The sequence below is a fragment of the Heterostelium album genome (assembly GCF_000004825.1).
Source record: "Heterostelium album PN500 unplaced genomic scaffold PPL_contig8, whole genome shotgun sequence".
In the NCBI taxonomy this organism is placed as follows: Eukaryota; Evosea; class Eumycetozoa; order Acytosteliales; family Acytosteliaceae; genus Heterostelium; species Heterostelium album.
In genome coordinates, this window is record NW_008805085.1 from 787,770 (window position 1) to 804,104 (window position 16,335).

A 16,335-nucleotide genomic window follows, 5' to 3' on the forward strand; every position below is an offset into this window, starting at 1 on the left:
CATTTGGTATCTGAGGGGAGAAAAAAAAAATTTCTTTTTTAATTAACACAAATTTTAAAGCTTTTCAACAATTGCTTAAAAGTTGGATGAAGTTAGTGGTCACTCAAGAAATGGGAAGGTGGGTTCATACAATGAGGTTGTTTTACTTATTGTAAGTTTTTATAACTTTTTATTTTCTTTTAGATATTTTCTTTTGTCTTGATTGATTTGGTTTCTTTGATTTGTTATTCATCTTCTTTTCAACCTTTTTATTCTTCTTGCTATTATCTGTGCTATTACTATTTGTTTTATTATTGTTATTCTTTTCGGCCTCTTTCTTTTCTTTCTTTTCTTCTTTTTCTTTCTTTTCCGCTTCTTTCTGTTCTTTCATTTCCAATTCAATCTGACGTTCCAAGTCTTCATCTTCCTTATCAAACTTATTCTTTGAAATCTTGCCACGCTTGAGTTTTTTGTGTAATTTAAAATCTTCGTCAATCTCTTCCAAATCCTTTTGATGTTGAATCTCCTCTCTCTGTCTCTTTGTCAACAAATTCTTTTCATTACTAGCCGCTTCCTTTTCCTTTTCCTCCTTTTCCTTTTCCTTTTGTAATTCTTTTTCTTTTTCCAATTCTTTCTTTTCTTCTTGTTCTTTTAATTTCTCTTGTTTCTTATCTTTTTGTTTTTCTTTTTCTCTATATTAAATAATAATAATAATAATAATAATAATAATAATAATAATTAGTAAATAAATTAATATAAATGATAAATATTATAGATTATTTTTACATACTGTTTTAACTTTGATTTTCTATGTTTTTCACGTTTCTTATCTTTATATGGAATACGTTCTATTTGCTCAAGTGTTACTCCACTCGACCACTCGAGTGACTCTGGTTTATCTTTGAATTCAGGCATTGCCGGTAGACGTAGGAGTGCGTAACCATGAGCGAGTTTATACATGTCTTGTCGGTGTGGAACGAAAATATATGAACATTGATGCTCATTGTATGCACGAGCATGTGAAACGAATGCAATTGTTCCCTTCTCCATTGTGTCACGATCGGTCATAACAATCTTTTTCGCCTGTGCAAGATAGTCTTCTGCCGGTGTCTCAATCGGTCGCTCTTCCAATGGCACCTTTCTGAGCTTGTTGAACTCAATGTAGGTGTCTTCCTCGCGCGTCAAGAACAACAGTGCATTTCCATCGCGACCAATTCTAGCGGTTCTACCGATTCTATGAACGAATGCCTTTGGATCCTGAGGAGCGTCGTACTGCACCACCCAATCGATATTGGGAATATCGATACCACGCGACGCCAAGTCAGTGGCCATCAACACACCGCTCTTACACTTGCCATACTCGTTGAAGATCAGCTGTCGTTTCTCGTGTGGCGCCTTTCCATGCAGTGAAAACACCGACTTGTCTTTCATGCACTTCAAATCGCGAACCAACCGATAGAAGTAATCGACGTCTGCACAGGTCAAGAAGTAAACGATGATCTTGTATTGATCGATGTGATGCACCAAGAAGTGAACCAACTGATTGAACTTCTCCTCGAGTGTGCAGATCGTATAGAGATTCTTGAGTGTCGAGGGAATCGACTGCACTTCCAGTGTATCCTTTTGCTGGACGGTGATAGACACCTTCACTGGATTTCTCATACCGGTACGCGCCAGTTCCTTGACATCGCTTGTCTGTGTGGCAGAGAACAGTCCTGTACGTCGTTGCTTTGGTATTCTATTGAGAATGGAATTGATCGTCAAATGAAAACCCATATCCAACAGACGGTCCGCTTCATCGAGAATCAACACTTCGAATTGCTTCACCTTGAGTTGATCCTTATCGATTCTACTCATAAACTCATCGATTCTGCCAGGAGTACCAACGATAATATTTCCACCTTCTCTATTGAATCGTTGAATATCATCGTAGATCGGTGTACCTCCAATCAATAATATCGATGTCAATATCTGTTTGAATGATGGTTCATCCGATTCATCTGATTCATTTGTTGATAAAGTAGAAGAAGGTGCTGTCAAATGAGTTGCAATCTCTGGAGAAATGAATTTCTGTAAAACTTGAAATGTTTGTGTTGCTAATTCTCTATTGATTTTTTTTTTTTTTGACGTTTCTTAATATTTAGATATTTCAATTTTGTATCATAGTAACAATATTAGTAATTACCTTGTTGGAGATATGATAATAGATGCAATATCAGTCTTCTTTAGTGGATCGGAACGTTTTTTAATGATTTCAACTATTGGAATGATAAATGCCAATGTCTTACCGGAACCGGTGCAAGCTTCTACGAGTACATCCTTATTGGTAAGAAACAACGGAATCGATGATGATTGCACTGGTGTCATATAGGTAAATCCAAGACTCTCAATGGTTTTCATTGTATCGCTTGAGAGTGTTGGACTAAATTGATCCCATTCTAAACCACCACCTATCAAATTCATTTTTTACTATCTATTCTAAAATCTAAATCTAAAGTATAAATAAAAATGAATAAATAAATAAAATAAAAATGATTGACCGTATTGTGTTTATTATTATAATAATAATAAAAGGGTATGAATTTCTCAAACCAGAAAAGAGTGTTTCGTCGTTTTTCTTGTTTTTTAATAAAATCATTTTTTTAATTTTTAAAAAAACTAATATTTTTTTTTTTTTTTTTTTGATTTTTTTGATTTTTTCATGAAATCAGAATAAATGGTCATGCAGAATTAAACCAATTGTTTTATTGTTTTTGGTGGTTGGTTTTAGGAACCTGTTTTAAGAGTAGCAGTAATTAGTATAAATCAGATTTATTATTAGATATTATTTGTTTTTTTTTTTTTTAATTTATTTATTTTTGTATTTTTAATATCTTGTCAAAATTACTTTTTAAAATCATATATATCTATCATCAATAGAATGATGGAACCAATATCACATTTCAATAATCTAACATTACAAGTGATATCGATTCGAGACGTTCAGAGTAAAGGCAAATTCGGTTCGTCAAAGATTAAGAAAGTGTTTGATCTACATGTTGCCTATGACAATGATACATCTTTCACCATTGAGATCACTCAATCGAAATTACAAAAACTTATTACAGAGGTTTGTTAAATTATTTAATTATTATTAATTGTTTTTATTAGAAATTAATAAATATTAAAAAAAAAATTTTTTTTAATTATCATTATTATTATTTTTAATAGATTAAAAAAGAATTATATAATATATCAATATCAAGTGTAACAATCAATTCCAATGCAACCAATGATTTGACAACATTGTTTCAAACATTCAGTAGTAATCCAAAGATTGCGAAATCAAACAGTTTGGCAAAGTTTTTAGAGTCAGAGGGTAACAAAGTACTCTCTCGAAAATTCATCACAGAAGAGTTTATGAAAGATATCAATCATCAAGGTGTATTACAAAAGATCAAGAACAAACATAATCTAACAAAGAAAGAGAGAATCTGTTTCATTAAATATCATAGAATATTATATTATTATACTCCATCAAAAGTAAGTAAATATTAAACATCTCAGTTAGATACAAATTTAATATTGATATCACTAACGAAAATACTATTTAAAGCAATGTAAAGGAGCAATTTGTTTAGATGAATGTGTTGTTTCGAAAACAAAAGACGCTCAAACCTTTGAATTACAAACACCGAGTGCAGGCACTTATCTGTTTTGTGCTCAGTCAGCGATGGAATGCGATCAATGGATCACTTGTTTGAAGAAATGTTTGGAGGTATGTCAGAGTGCCAAGATCAAAGTGAATGGACAACTCTCTGGTACTATCATTAAAGGTCGTGACTTTGCAAAGAAGGACTTGAATGGCTATGCCGATCCCTTTGCCATTACAAGAATCGAGAGACAACAAATTAGAACTCCAACCATCTACAAGACATTGAATCCAATATGGAATGAACAATTCTATTTGTAAGTTGTGTTTAATTAACAATCTAAATTGAATGGAATTGGAATATTCTAATCTTTTACTCTTTAAAATTTCAGTGATATAACAAAGAATGAAGGATATTTTTATTTATTGGTTTGGGATGAAGATAAGTTTAGTGCAGCAGACTTTATGGGCAAGATTATAATCCCGCTTACTGCACTCCCACCAGGTCAGGAGCTGCAGATGCATCTTCCGCTAATACCAAAGACCTCAAAGAACAAAGTAACAGGTGATGTATTTGTAAAACTAAAGTATATTTATACCACCGACACACCGATCTCCAATGGCGTCTCTATCTTTGGACAGAGTCTTTCATCGTTTGAATCGAGACCGGAATCAAAGGATGGATTGCCAGGCATACTCTTTGATTTTATCAACTTTTTCGAACAGTACGGACTCAAAGAGGAAGGTCTCTTTAGAATCTGTGGTTCCAATCTCGATATCAAGAGTCATAAACAACAAATCGATTCCGGTCAAACCATTCTATTCACTCCCGACAAGATTCATACACTTGCCGGTGTATTTAAATTATTCTTTAGAGAATTACCCGAACCTATTTTAACTTTTGGTATGTTATTGTTAAAATTTTAATTTTAATTTATCAGAACAAATCAATTGATTCTAACATACTAATTAATTAATTAATTAATAAATTATCATTACATTCTTCAGAAAAATATGATGCATTCTTATCAATCTCAACAAACAATGCAAATGTAAAACAAATAACAACACTCATCAAATCATTACCAAAAGTCAATCAAAAACTATTGCAATTACTACTTCCATTCTTTTATAACATTGGTAGAGTAGAGAATTCTAAATATAATATGATGAACTTTTCGAATCTTGCAATAGTTTTTGGACCGGCAATGCTAAGACAAGCAGTGGAAACCGATGACAGTATATTAAAGTTGAATTCTATCAATGATGTCACTCGTCGACTAATAGAATTCGCTCCATCCATCTTTGTAGAATAATATAAAACAATAAGCTAAAGCGAACCATATTCTATCTATTTATATTCTAAAATAAAATTTATGTATTATTACAAACAAATTAAAAAGTATGCAATATAAGTTACGATACATATGAAACAATGACCAGGTATAAGTGTGAAATATAAGTAATCATCTATATTCTCGACATATGGAATGGAGATTGCCTTCTCAATAGAAGACTATACATTTAGAGAAGGATTGGATAGGGACCTTTCATTCATTGGACAACCTGTTACATACTACGAAGATCCGTTCTACTTGTATTTTTTTGGCAAATCACGAGAAACAGATGAGAATACAATGTCGATACAATAGAGTATGTGACTGTGAATCCAAACTATTGTATACTTGACTTTCTGGAAGCTGTTAAGTTGTGCGACTTTGGGACGTGAGTTTTGTTCGGGTATCAAGGTGCTGGCAGCTTTAGCTTTAACAGATAATTTTGAAATTTAATTATAGATTAATAAATCATAAATCATTAATAGCTAAGCTGGAAACGATCACCTCTGAAGCATAAAGGGTTTCTTTCATATCATATACAATGAAAATAAGACAACTTTAAAACAAAAAATACACTATGAAATAAGCATTTTATTATTGTTTTCCAATTTAAAAAGCTGGCAATCCTTTCAAGTTTGGTGTGGCCCAAGCACAGTCTAATTCGATACCCAAGTTTTCGAATGGACTACCTCTGACGATTCTGAAGAAACCTTGCTCTCCGTAGTACATTCCCCATGAATTTCTGACAATCCAATATGATTCACCATTCTCTTCTCCCCAACCAACAATACTGACGATGTGATTTGGAATTGGAACTGCTACAAACTCTTTAAAAATACCACCAGTGTAACTTTCTAATTTATCTGTGGCATCAATAGAGCATGCCACTGGTCCTGTAAATACAATATATTAGCACTAATATTTAAATAAACAACATAACTAACCAATTAACTTACCTCTTGCATAAACTTCAGCCATAATTTCCTTCTCACCACTTACTTTACCAACCTCATCGACGGTAATATTGGTATATCTTTGAATGGCAACGCATGTACCATCTGGGTTGCAGGTTTTACAAGCTGGAGTACAGGCAAGTCCATTTACAGCTTGATATGGTTGACAGGTTTCGTCGACAATACCACTTTCAGCCATGAATTCATAAGCAGCACGGGGGTCTTTTTGAAAATGGATTGGATTAAGTCAATTTATATCGATATAGTAACAATTATAATATACTTACCACCACCATCACAAGTTCCACCACCATTACAATTGATCAAATGTTGTGGAGCCAAATTAACTTGAGGCCAAACAGCACGACGGATAATATTGATTCTGTCACTAAGGGCAGATGTGGAAGCGAAAGCCCAACAGCCACCACTGGATGCATCCGTATTATAATGATTAATTCATTGAATTAAGAAATAGTTAGTAAAACATATTCATAAAAAAATTGGATGAAAAAAGGAAAAAAAAATTGGAAAATGGAAAATAGAAAAGAGATAGATAAGGATACTTTATCCATCAATAGATAGTTGTAGCTGCTAGCCCTGTCTATACATCTCCATCATAGGTGATAAAGTATACTTTATCATAAAATTTTCCAAAGTTGGTAAAGTTTGAGATATGTAGTTATGTAGAAGGATATGAATTGATATTGATACTAACCAATACTAGAATTAACTATTAATAATTGTGTTTATAATATCTTTATAAATATTTAACTTACTTGTGGAATGTGCTGATTTCTGTTCATGGTCAAGTAGTTAACACCAGATACATTTGCCCAACTATTAAAAGTAGAAAAAGATATTATAAATATTAATATTAAAATTTAAAATATTTAAATATTCTACATACTTCCAAGAAGTTGGTACTTCAGTGATATATTCACTTGGAAGTGGTGATTTGATTCTGTCTTGGAAGATTTCAGAACTCTTCTTGTAACACTTTTGACGAAGGCTACCACTGAAGACGTTGGTTTGTTGGTGCTCTTGAATGGCAGAGGCAACAACAGCTAATGCTACAACAGATACTAATAAATAAGCAGCAAATCTCATTTTTAAAATAATATTTATTTTGTATATGAAAAAATAATGTTTAAAAGTGTCATGTGATTGTTTGACAACACACAATCCAAAAAAAATCAGACAGTTGAAAAAAAAATTTTAAATTTTTTTTATTTTTTTTTTTTTACAATAGAATCGGAATTGTTCAACAGAGAAGAAAAAAACGGCGAAGAACAAATCTATTTTTCCAACAACTTTTACCAAACAACATGATCATTTTGGAATTTCAAATGTCGTTGAACAAATCCAACAATATCGTCTGATTATTAAAAAAAACATACAATTAATATACATAAAATAAATATTTATTATTAGTTAAAATTGAACAATCGATTGATGTTATAAACTTTAATTAATTGCAATATATTTGTATAACACCTCATTATTATTTATTTTAATTTTTAAATATTAATTTTTGTAAATAGAACAACACCTGTCAGATCGTACTAGTGTAAAGATAGGAGTGATCACATTACAAGTAATTTAGATATTACTTTCTTTTCTTGACTGGCTAATACCATTATCGTCATCATTGTACTTGTTTGTCATTTTTCTTTCTCTTGATTGATTTCTTTGTTGCTTCTTGAAACGGTGATCATCTTAATCATCATCACCACCATCAAACTGAGTCGATTATAATCGACAACTTGGGCAACATCATGGTTTGATATTTTCTACATACTAGCCATTATTTGATACACTGACGAGAATGGAATCTGTTGAAAGGCCATACATGACATGATAATCTTGATTGTTGTTAGCTATTGCTCTTTATGATTATTATTATTTAAACTAATATAAAAAAATCTAGATTCACCTATAATAATAATAAAGTTAGTAATATTGCAACAAGTTCAGTAATACGAAAAGATTAGAGTTCACAAAAAATACCTTAAAAAAGTAAGAAAAATATTAAATAATTTTATTTATTTTGTTTCTTGTTTTGCTTCTTGTATTCTATCATCTTATTCATGATTCGTCCTCCGGTCACCCATCTTTGAGGAAGGTTATCGGTCAAATGAAAGAACAAGTTCAAAATCAATCACCAATTCTCTACCTCAAACTGATGCAATATGATAATTGAATCTCTTAGAATTCGTAGGCAACTGTTTGGACATCAACAAGTTAATTCATTTCCAAACAGGAAATGGATCAGCAACATAATTCATTACATGAGCAACATAATTCTTTGAAATAGAGAATTGGTAATTGATTTGAACTTGTTCTTTTATTTGACCGATAGGTACATTGAGTATGAGGGCAACTAACTGTAGATTAGTTCTTATCTTTCGTCTGTGGAACAGGATCGGTGGTATGGATGGAGCAAGAACATTCTTTTGAAGTTTGCTCATTGACAAACTCAATCTTGTTATTTCTTCAAAATCAATATTTGATGCTAATAATGATTCCGAATCTGTCTTTGTAAAATAATTCAAAATAGAATTCTTTGAAAGATTTGATTGAGAGCTGTTTGAAGTTAACTACTCTAAGCTATCTTTTCTCCAGAGTTTGAATTATTTTCTCTTCTCTTTCTCTTATAATAATAATAATTATTATTATGAAATAATATAAAATCAATAATAAAAAAAAATAATAGAATGTTTGTTTTTACAAAAATAATATTTAATTTAATTTTCTACATAAGAAGAAATTTTCCATTTTGACATATGTTAGAAATTTAGAGTCTGTAAGTTTATTTTTTCAAGTCACAACCATGTTTTCAAGTGTGAAAAATTAAAATTTTGATAAGTTATCTTGCTGCATTTAAATCAATCATTCTTCTCTTTACCTATAGTAAACTATAGATAACTTATCAAAATTTTAATTTTTCACTATGTACTATAGAAATCTCTATTTGATCAATAGAATCTTGATAGTTTTGTTGTTAATTGGACATTCCTTTCTTGGAATACATTTTTTCTTTACTTTAATCTCTTTCTTATTTATTATTTATATTCAACATAAAAATAATACTCAAGAATTATTTTAAAAAAAAATATAACTTCAACACTGCAAAATGTGTTATCATTTTACAGGTTGGGTTTTTTTTTTGCACAGCTTTTTTTGAATTCTCGCATTATTTTTGCAAAAGCACACAAAAGCTATGCAAAATTTTTTCATTTTTTGGATGAAATTACACATATAAATACAACAATATCATTTGATTGTATTTGAATATCAACACCATATTATTATTTTTTTATTTTTACTCTTTTTTAAATATCACTGTCCTATTTTACTGTACTCTAATTATTTATACCAAAGATTTTATAATTTGGGGGTTTGTAATAAAATGATTTTCATTAATGATTTCACACAAAAAAAAAAAAAACAAAACAATGATCACCTGCAATGAATTTACAATTACATTATTAAAAATAAATTGTATTAATCATATTAAATTTAATAACAAATTATGATTAAAAAGATGATTCATTGTATAATTTATTTATACTTACTTATCTAGCTGTATAAAAAAATAAATAAATGTTTAGATTATTATACTTTCTATTGATAGTATCAATAACTATTGGTGGCATTTTATCATATGAGGACAAGATAGATAAGTCGTCATCATATCCGCCAGGTTTATTTTATTATTGTGGTAAATAAAATACATTTATTAATTCAAGTAATAGATTTTTAATAAATAAAAAATAGATCCATCAAGGCCAACTTATTGTTTCTGGGTGGGTCGTCCAGGTGCAGATCAAACAATACCTCCAACCACATCTTTTAACCAACCACCATCATTTAATGGTAACCAATACATCCCACAATTACCATCGATCAACCTTGGTGGTTTTGATACTCTATCGCTGGTTAGAGAGCTTCTAAAACAATTGATTGACCAGATTTTATTGAGCAAAGGTTGGACTCACTCTGTGGTAGAAACCTATTCTCCACCAACATCTGAAGGATCTACTTTTACCATAGGTGCAAGTGGTACTAGTACTTCATTTACATCTTCTGGATCCTCATTCTCATCGTCTTCACTCGGATCATCTTCCTCTTCAAGATCAGGTGGTGAAGGATCAACTCCAGCATTTCAGACAACTCCAGTGAACGGAAGAGTACCTGTTCAATACCAAGCATCGATCACAGGCTTTATAGGAGGAACATCGCCATCCATTCAAGATAGTTCGCCACCAGCCATTCAGTCGCGTTTCTATCCAAGTCAGTTGTTCCCACCTCAGGAAATAGATACTGATTCCGAATTTGATGATTTCGAAAAATCACTTCCGCCATCACAAATCTGGCAAGGTCCTGGTAATGGTGATGAGCACCAATCAAGTCTATCAACTGAATCTGATCAGCCATCAAGTCTATCAACTGAATCTGATCAACCATCAAGTCTATCAACTGAATCTGATCAACCAATTGATAATGAAACTTTCGGTGGTCAACTATTAGGTAATTTAATTGATAATTAAAAAGAAATTAAAAAAAAAAAAGAAAAAGAAAAAGTAAACTTTATAAACAAATAAACAAAAATAATTTAATATATAAAGATATTTTATTATTATTATTATTATTATTATTATAATTGTTATTTTTAACAATATGGTAGATATGTCATTATTGGTAATTGTATTACATCAGATGTTCCAATATTACAAAAACTTATTCTAACTTTGGTGTATGGACCACAGAGTTGTCCGTCCAACAAGATGTCGAATGGTTTCTTTCGTTCGTCTTTTTGACATTCAATTTCGATGGCGTTCATAGTAAATAGTGTTGGATCTTCGCTCTTGGCTCTCTTCTTTTTGGCATCGAATTCGATGAGACCTAGTTCCATGAGTGCTGGTGATGTATCTTTGGTCGATGTTTTACTGGTGAATTTCGGTAGTTGGTTGACAATCGATATCTCATAGTAGGTCTTAAAATCTAGTACGATCTGTTGAATTTGTGTTCCCAGTGGATTGACTATACCAATCTTGGCAGAGAGTGAGGCCGGTGGATATTTTGCCATACGATTGTTCAGCGTGCTTTCAATGATCGCTTGATCACCGGTGCCCTGACAGTAGGCATTCAAACCAATCTCGGCACGATGGAAGAAAGGTATGGTTTGATAGTTATCATCATTCCAACCCTCACATTTCATCAATGGAATATCAAGCTTAAACGATGCTTCACGGAACAAGTATTCTACCTCTGACATGATGATAGCAGAAGGTGTACGAGTCAATGTCGAATCTGCTTCAGTCGATTGTTGTTGTTGTTGTTGCTGTTGTTGAGAAGCTTGTTGTAATGAATGAAAACTCATACTCTTTCTATCTTCTCTTAAACCAGACATTGATTCAATAACAGATTGATCCGATTGATTGTTTGATGATGGTTTAAATGTTGGAATGATTTCATATAATGAACTAAATATAAATAAATTGGTTTTATTCATATGTTAGTTATTGTTTTGATTTTGATTTGATTTTCAAATTGTTATGATTTGTTTTTTTTTTTTTTAATAACTTACTTTAATATAGTTGATACTTGTCTTTGATACCAATTATCAAATGTAGATACAAAGTCAGTGAATTTACAATTATTACCGGCAGGAATTAAATAGAATTGAATATCGAGATCACTGAATAACTCTGGTGAATGATACTTTAGATAGACATAGGATCCTACTAAATGGTGTACTGATGCATCATTACCAACAATACATATCTTTATGGTTTGAGAGTATTGCTCCTCTTGGTAGTTTGACAATAGATTCACCAAGATATTCATTGTCTTTTTATAAACAGGTATATTGAATTGTGTAGATAGTTCATCTGGTTTCTTATTCTTTATACTCATTCTATAAAGTGATGAAAAATGATAATATAAATTTGGTAATCTATAATCATAAAAAAAAAGATAATTAATATATTATAATTGTAAAATCTATTTTTTTTTTTATACAAACATTGTAGGTTGTGGAATATGTTTAAATAATGTCTTTTTAGATAATTTAATAATCTCTTCTCTAATTATACTCAATTCTTTCATTCTAATTGATTTACATTCATTTTCATCTCTAAATAATTATATGGTTATTATTAGTAAATGGTTTGAACGATTGATATGATAAACTTACAAAATCATTGTTTTGTTTAATATATCTATAATTTTAAGATGAATATGTGAAATATCGTTTGGTTCAACAAATTCTAATCCTAATGCTGAATTATCTATACCCATTATACGTTGATATACATCTATTGATAAAATATAAAAGTTTGTTTTGTATTAATATGAATGATTTTTTATAACTTATTATTATTATTATTATTATAACTTACTTGCAATTATATTTGATTGTAATTGTGTAATGGATGGAGTTGAACTATTTTTAATGTTATGTTCAAATATCTCTTGAATCGATAGTGCATCTGAATTGTAACGATCTATTAACATATGAACGATTGGTCTATTCTTCATTTGATAGATTGACGATGTTATCGATGAGACTACGTTGGTTGCAACATTCGATGTGGAGGCTGGTGCTGGTGGTGTGGTCGATGCAGAGAGTGTCTGCATCACTGCAGGCATCTCATATGCCAACATGGCACGGTAGTAGCTTCCAGGACATTGGTGTTCCATTGTGAGTGTCTCCAAGATGTCATTGGCAAAGTCACAGTAGGGACGTGGCCACATGTAATAAGTCTTTACAATGGACAATGCCATAGAGATAATCGAAGGAGGAACAATCGGTGCTACCAAAAGATAGTGTTTCAACATCTGTAAAAAGTAGAGCATACGTTTCTCAAGAAGAAGTGGGTGTTTGAGAAAGAGAAAGAGATTTTCAAATATCATCTTTGTCTTTTGTAATGATTGTATTGGTTGTGGAATAGCTATAGGTTGTTGTTGTTGCTGTGTTGTTTGTTGTAACTGTTGTGGTTGTTGTTGTGGTTGTTGTTGTTGTTGCTGTTGTTGTGTTGATTGTGCTTGCTGTGGTTGTTGTTGTTGCACAATGATTGATTGTTGTTGTAATGTATTGGTAATGGCAGTGTTTAACCAACTTTTAATACTCTTTTGTGGCTCTGTTACATTGGATAGGTCAGAACAACGATCGATAAGGTAGAATATATAGTCGTTGGAATCTTTGAAACCTGGTGATAGAAGCTTTAACATATCAGAGGTATTGGCATCTCTTGACATCAAATCACTGTATTTACCAAGAATAAACTTCAATGCTGGATTGTTAGAGTTGAAATTGTTAAACAGAGCAATAAAGGTAAGACTTGTAATGATCGATAGCTTCATAGAGTCAATCTCTTTCTGTTCCTCTGGAGACAAGACAGGTTGTTGAGTAACTATGGTTTGTGCTTGTGTTTGCGAAGATATCGAATTTGGTGTATTAGGATTGGATGTTGGTGTTGAATTTGAAGTTGAAGTTGTTGTAGTTGTAGTTGTTGTTGTTGTAGAATTGGTAGAAGATTGTAAGGATATAGAAGGTATCTGTGGAGATGTAACTGTTGGTGATAAAACAACATTATTATTATTATTATTGTTGTTGTTGTTATTGTTATTATTTTGAGATGTAGTAGTTGGAGTTGATCCGTTTGGTGTAGAGGATAATAATAAAGATGGAATGGTACTATTGATTGTCAATGGCACTGTTGGTATGATATTATTATTGTTTGCATTCGATTGTTGAGTGGATGGATCTATTGGTTCGATTGTGATTATTGGTTCTTTGGAGGATGGTGAGTTTGTAATCGAGTAAACATTGTTGCCAATGATTAGTTGTTGATGAATGATCTGTTGTGTCGGTTGGTTACCACTCACTGCCGACATCATTGTCATCAATGCTCTTGGACTGAGATCTTCATCACTACTACCGACCAACTCATCGGAATTGTTATTATCATCGCCATCATCAACACTATTATCACCAGAAGCCGAAACAGGTACATTTGAAATACTATTTAAATCTAATGTTGACATTGATGTGGTTAATGTTGTATTATTACTACTATTATTAATGTTATTATTATTTGTATTTGTATTTGATGTTAATATTGACATTAATATTGAAATGAGTGGAGTTGAACGTTTATCGAGCATGGTTGTAAGTTGAATATATTTTGTCAAGAGTATTGAGATTATAAGTGAAATGATATCAGGATTGCATTCTACATTATGCATTAGAGTATCCCAGACAACAGAGTGTGTAGATACTGAAGAACATAGTTTTAATTCAACTGAATGTTGTAATATTTCAGATATCTGCATTAATGTTGGATGTGGTGAGAATGTACTATTATTATTATTACTATTACTACCATTATTATTATTAATAATAGTGTTCTTTGTTGATTGATGTGTTGGTGAATTTAATAATGTTACAGTTACATTATTACTATTATTACTATTATTATTAGTATCATCTAAACTATTCTTTTTAATATTATTATTAGTTCCATTAGTATTACTTTTTACATTATTATTATTATCTATATCTTGATTCATCTTTTAAGATTGAATGATTATATTTTGATCAATCACTAATAAAATTAAGATATAGAATATTGATTAATCAATGAAAATAAAAAAAAGCATATTATTTTTTTTTGATTGGGGTAGACCCATTGGTTTTATTTTCACCCACCATCTCTTTTGCCATATTTAAATAAGATTTTTATTCAGTTATTTTTGTTGATTTTTTTTTTTTTTGACTATCAAATTATTATTTTATATTTATATTTTATAATTTATTTATTTATACATTTTTTATACAATGTGGAATACCATTAATAAATGATTTGATTCCGTCACATTCTAGACAATCATCACCAAAGAAACCTATAATACATTTACAGTAGCTACTTGGTGGTGGTGTGATTACCGTACTATTGTTATTGTTGTTATTAATATTATCATTTGTTGTGGAACTTGGAGATAATGATGTTGTAGTTGTACTAATACTATTTATTTTAATTATTCCTTTCTCTGCTATTGGTAATAATACAGTGTTGTTGGCAAGACTCATGGTTGAAGCTGGCCAAACTACTTTATTCAACTTTCCATCTATCAACTCTTCGATAGTAGTCTTGTTTCTCATGATGATCGTCCTGTTGTCGTCAAATATCAACATGTTGCTAATGTCGTTGTTGCTATGAATCAGTTGATTGAATCCACCATTCACCGTATCGATCCAGTAGATTCCTTTGTTTGTCAATATATAAAGACTGTCCTTGTGAAACTCGATCTGTTTGATGCTTGCCGAGTTTGATGTTTCGGTGTATCCATCTGCCTTGTTGATGTCCGACGGTGTTATATCTATGGCGACATTGGAATTGCCATAGGCGTCACCACATTTCAAACAAGCGAAAAACAACTTGTTGTCCTCGACCCAGAAGATATCCTTCTCAGAGATGGTCAGTGCCGAGCAAGTATTGTTGGTGTTGTACAACTTGATTTGCTTGACAAACATGTCCAACTCGTCATAGTTGTTCTTGACAATGGAGCTATTGGAACACGAGTAGAATTCATTGCTATACAATGTACCAGCTGGCGACATACCGAATGAAGATCGTGCATAGTATTCGCCATTCGACAAGACGTGAATCGATGAGCTTTGAGTATTGTTGACACCACTGACAAAATATTTATTGTAACCTGGTCGTCTGGCTCGGCTTGGATTTTCAGGCTCATCAACACTATTGACCACATCTACACTGACTAGAAATTCCACTGGCAAATCAATGACCGATTCAAACACCAGAGGCTTATCTGATTCGTAACTGACTGAAACTATCTGGTTATCATGGCAACTCAACAAAAAGAAGGTTGTATTCTCAAAGGATGCCAATCCACCTACCAACTTACAATCATCCAAAGCCAACGTTTTCAGTTTAATTGATGAATCTACTACTTTACCTTTGGAATTGGTTGCAATACTATTAGTAGTAGATGTTGTAGTTGAAATTATATTTATGGTTGTATTTGTTTTTCTAATACTACTGGGTGGCACTACACATACACGATATGGATAATTTGGACACTCCCAATCATCTGTACAACTGGAATTCGTTTTCGATATCAATAATAAAAGTATAAAATAACTGATAAAAATAGTATTATTATTTCTAAAAACAAACATAGTTAATTAATTTTACAAAAAAAAAAAAAAAACTAATATTAAATATTAGTTTTTTATAGATTTAATATTAAATTGACGGTGTTATAATAATCTTTCAATCTAATCTACATTTTTATTTTATCAACATTTCAAGTCGGATCAACTTTTGGGTAAATAAATTCGTTAACCATATAATTAATTAAATTATAAAAGTAGATTTAAAATTTAATAAATATATATATAGAT

At 31.2% G+C, this 16,335-nt stretch overlaps 8 protein-coding genes across 8 annotated transcripts; 3 read left to right on the forward strand and 5 right to left on the reverse strand.

The window, feature by feature from the left end:
• Nucleotides 1–169: 169 nt before the first annotated feature.
• On the reverse strand, nucleotides 170–2,442 carry ddx55 (putative RNA helicase; the record flags this gene model as incomplete). Its single annotated transcript, XM_020574877.1, has 5 exons — nucleotides 170–671; nucleotides 770–1,213; nucleotides 1,329–1,623; nucleotides 1,644–2,083; nucleotides 2,165–2,442. 5 exons carry the CDS (start codon nucleotides 2,440–2,442, stop codon nucleotides 170–172), a joined length of 1,959 nt encoding a protein of 652 aa, XP_020435291.1.
• A 457-nt stretch (nucleotides 2,443–2,899) lies between these two features.
• gacEE (pleckstrin domain-containing protein) lies at nucleotides 2,900–4,926 on the forward strand (the record flags this gene model as incomplete). Its single annotated transcript, XM_020574878.1, has 5 exons — nucleotides 2,900–3,088; nucleotides 3,190–3,501; nucleotides 3,575–3,927; nucleotides 4,003–4,514; nucleotides 4,619–4,926. The coding sequence occupies 5 exons, from the start codon at nucleotides 2,900–2,902 to the stop codon at nucleotides 4,924–4,926; spliced, it is 1,674 nt and encodes a 557-aa protein (XP_020435292.1).
• Nucleotides 4,927–5,100: 174 nt separating this feature from the next.
• On the forward strand, nucleotides 5,101–5,436 carry PPL_03966 (uncharacterized protein; the record flags this gene model as incomplete). The annotated part of the gene is made up of 2 exons (XM_020574879.1): nucleotides 5,101–5,207; nucleotides 5,433–5,436. 2 exons carry the CDS (start codon nucleotides 5,101–5,103, stop codon nucleotides 5,434–5,436), a joined length of 111 nt encoding a protein of 36 aa, XP_020435293.1.
• A 120-nt stretch (nucleotides 5,437–5,556) lies between these two features.
• On the reverse strand, nucleotides 5,557–7,007 carry ctsZ (C1 family peptidase; the record flags this gene model as incomplete). The annotated part of the gene is made up of 6 exons (XM_020574880.1): nucleotides 5,557–5,840; nucleotides 5,904–6,122; nucleotides 6,188–6,327; nucleotides 6,508–6,533; nucleotides 6,677–6,737; nucleotides 6,808–7,007. 6 exons carry the CDS (start codon nucleotides 7,005–7,007, stop codon nucleotides 5,557–5,559), a joined length of 930 nt encoding a protein of 309 aa, XP_020435294.1.
• Nucleotides 7,008–8,146: 1,139 nt separating this feature from the next.
• PPL_03968 (uncharacterized protein) lies at nucleotides 8,147–8,683 on the reverse strand (the record flags this gene model as incomplete). Its single annotated transcript, XM_020574881.1, has 2 exons — nucleotides 8,147–8,434; nucleotides 8,657–8,683. 2 exons carry the CDS (start codon nucleotides 8,681–8,683, stop codon nucleotides 8,147–8,149), a joined length of 315 nt encoding a protein of 104 aa, XP_020435295.1.
• Nucleotides 8,684–9,503: 820 nt separating this feature from the next.
• Nucleotides 9,504–10,450, forward strand: PPL_03969 (uncharacterized protein; the record flags this gene model as incomplete). Its single annotated transcript, XM_020574882.1, has 2 exons — nucleotides 9,504–9,621; nucleotides 9,678–10,450. The coding sequence occupies 2 exons, from the start codon at nucleotides 9,504–9,506 to the stop codon at nucleotides 10,448–10,450; spliced, it is 891 nt and encodes a 296-aa protein (XP_020435296.1).
• A 122-nt stretch (nucleotides 10,451–10,572) lies between these two features.
• Nucleotides 10,573–14,477, reverse strand: PPL_03970 (uncharacterized protein; the record flags this gene model as incomplete). Its single annotated transcript, XM_020574883.1, has 5 exons — nucleotides 10,573–11,386; nucleotides 11,491–11,859; nucleotides 11,929–12,039; nucleotides 12,100–12,220; nucleotides 12,305–14,477. The coding sequence occupies 5 exons, from the start codon at nucleotides 14,475–14,477 to the stop codon at nucleotides 10,573–10,575; spliced, it is 3,588 nt and encodes a 1,195-aa protein (XP_020435297.1).
• Nucleotides 14,478–14,727: 250 nt separating this feature from the next.
• PPL_03971 (uncharacterized protein) lies at nucleotides 14,728–16,110 on the reverse strand (the record flags this gene model as incomplete). The annotated part of the gene is made up of 1 exon (XM_020574884.1): nucleotides 14,728–16,110. The coding sequence occupies one exon, from the start codon at nucleotides 16,108–16,110 to the stop codon at nucleotides 14,728–14,730; it is 1,383 nt and encodes a 460-aa protein (XP_020435298.1).
• Nucleotides 16,111–16,335: the final 225 nt, after the last annotated feature.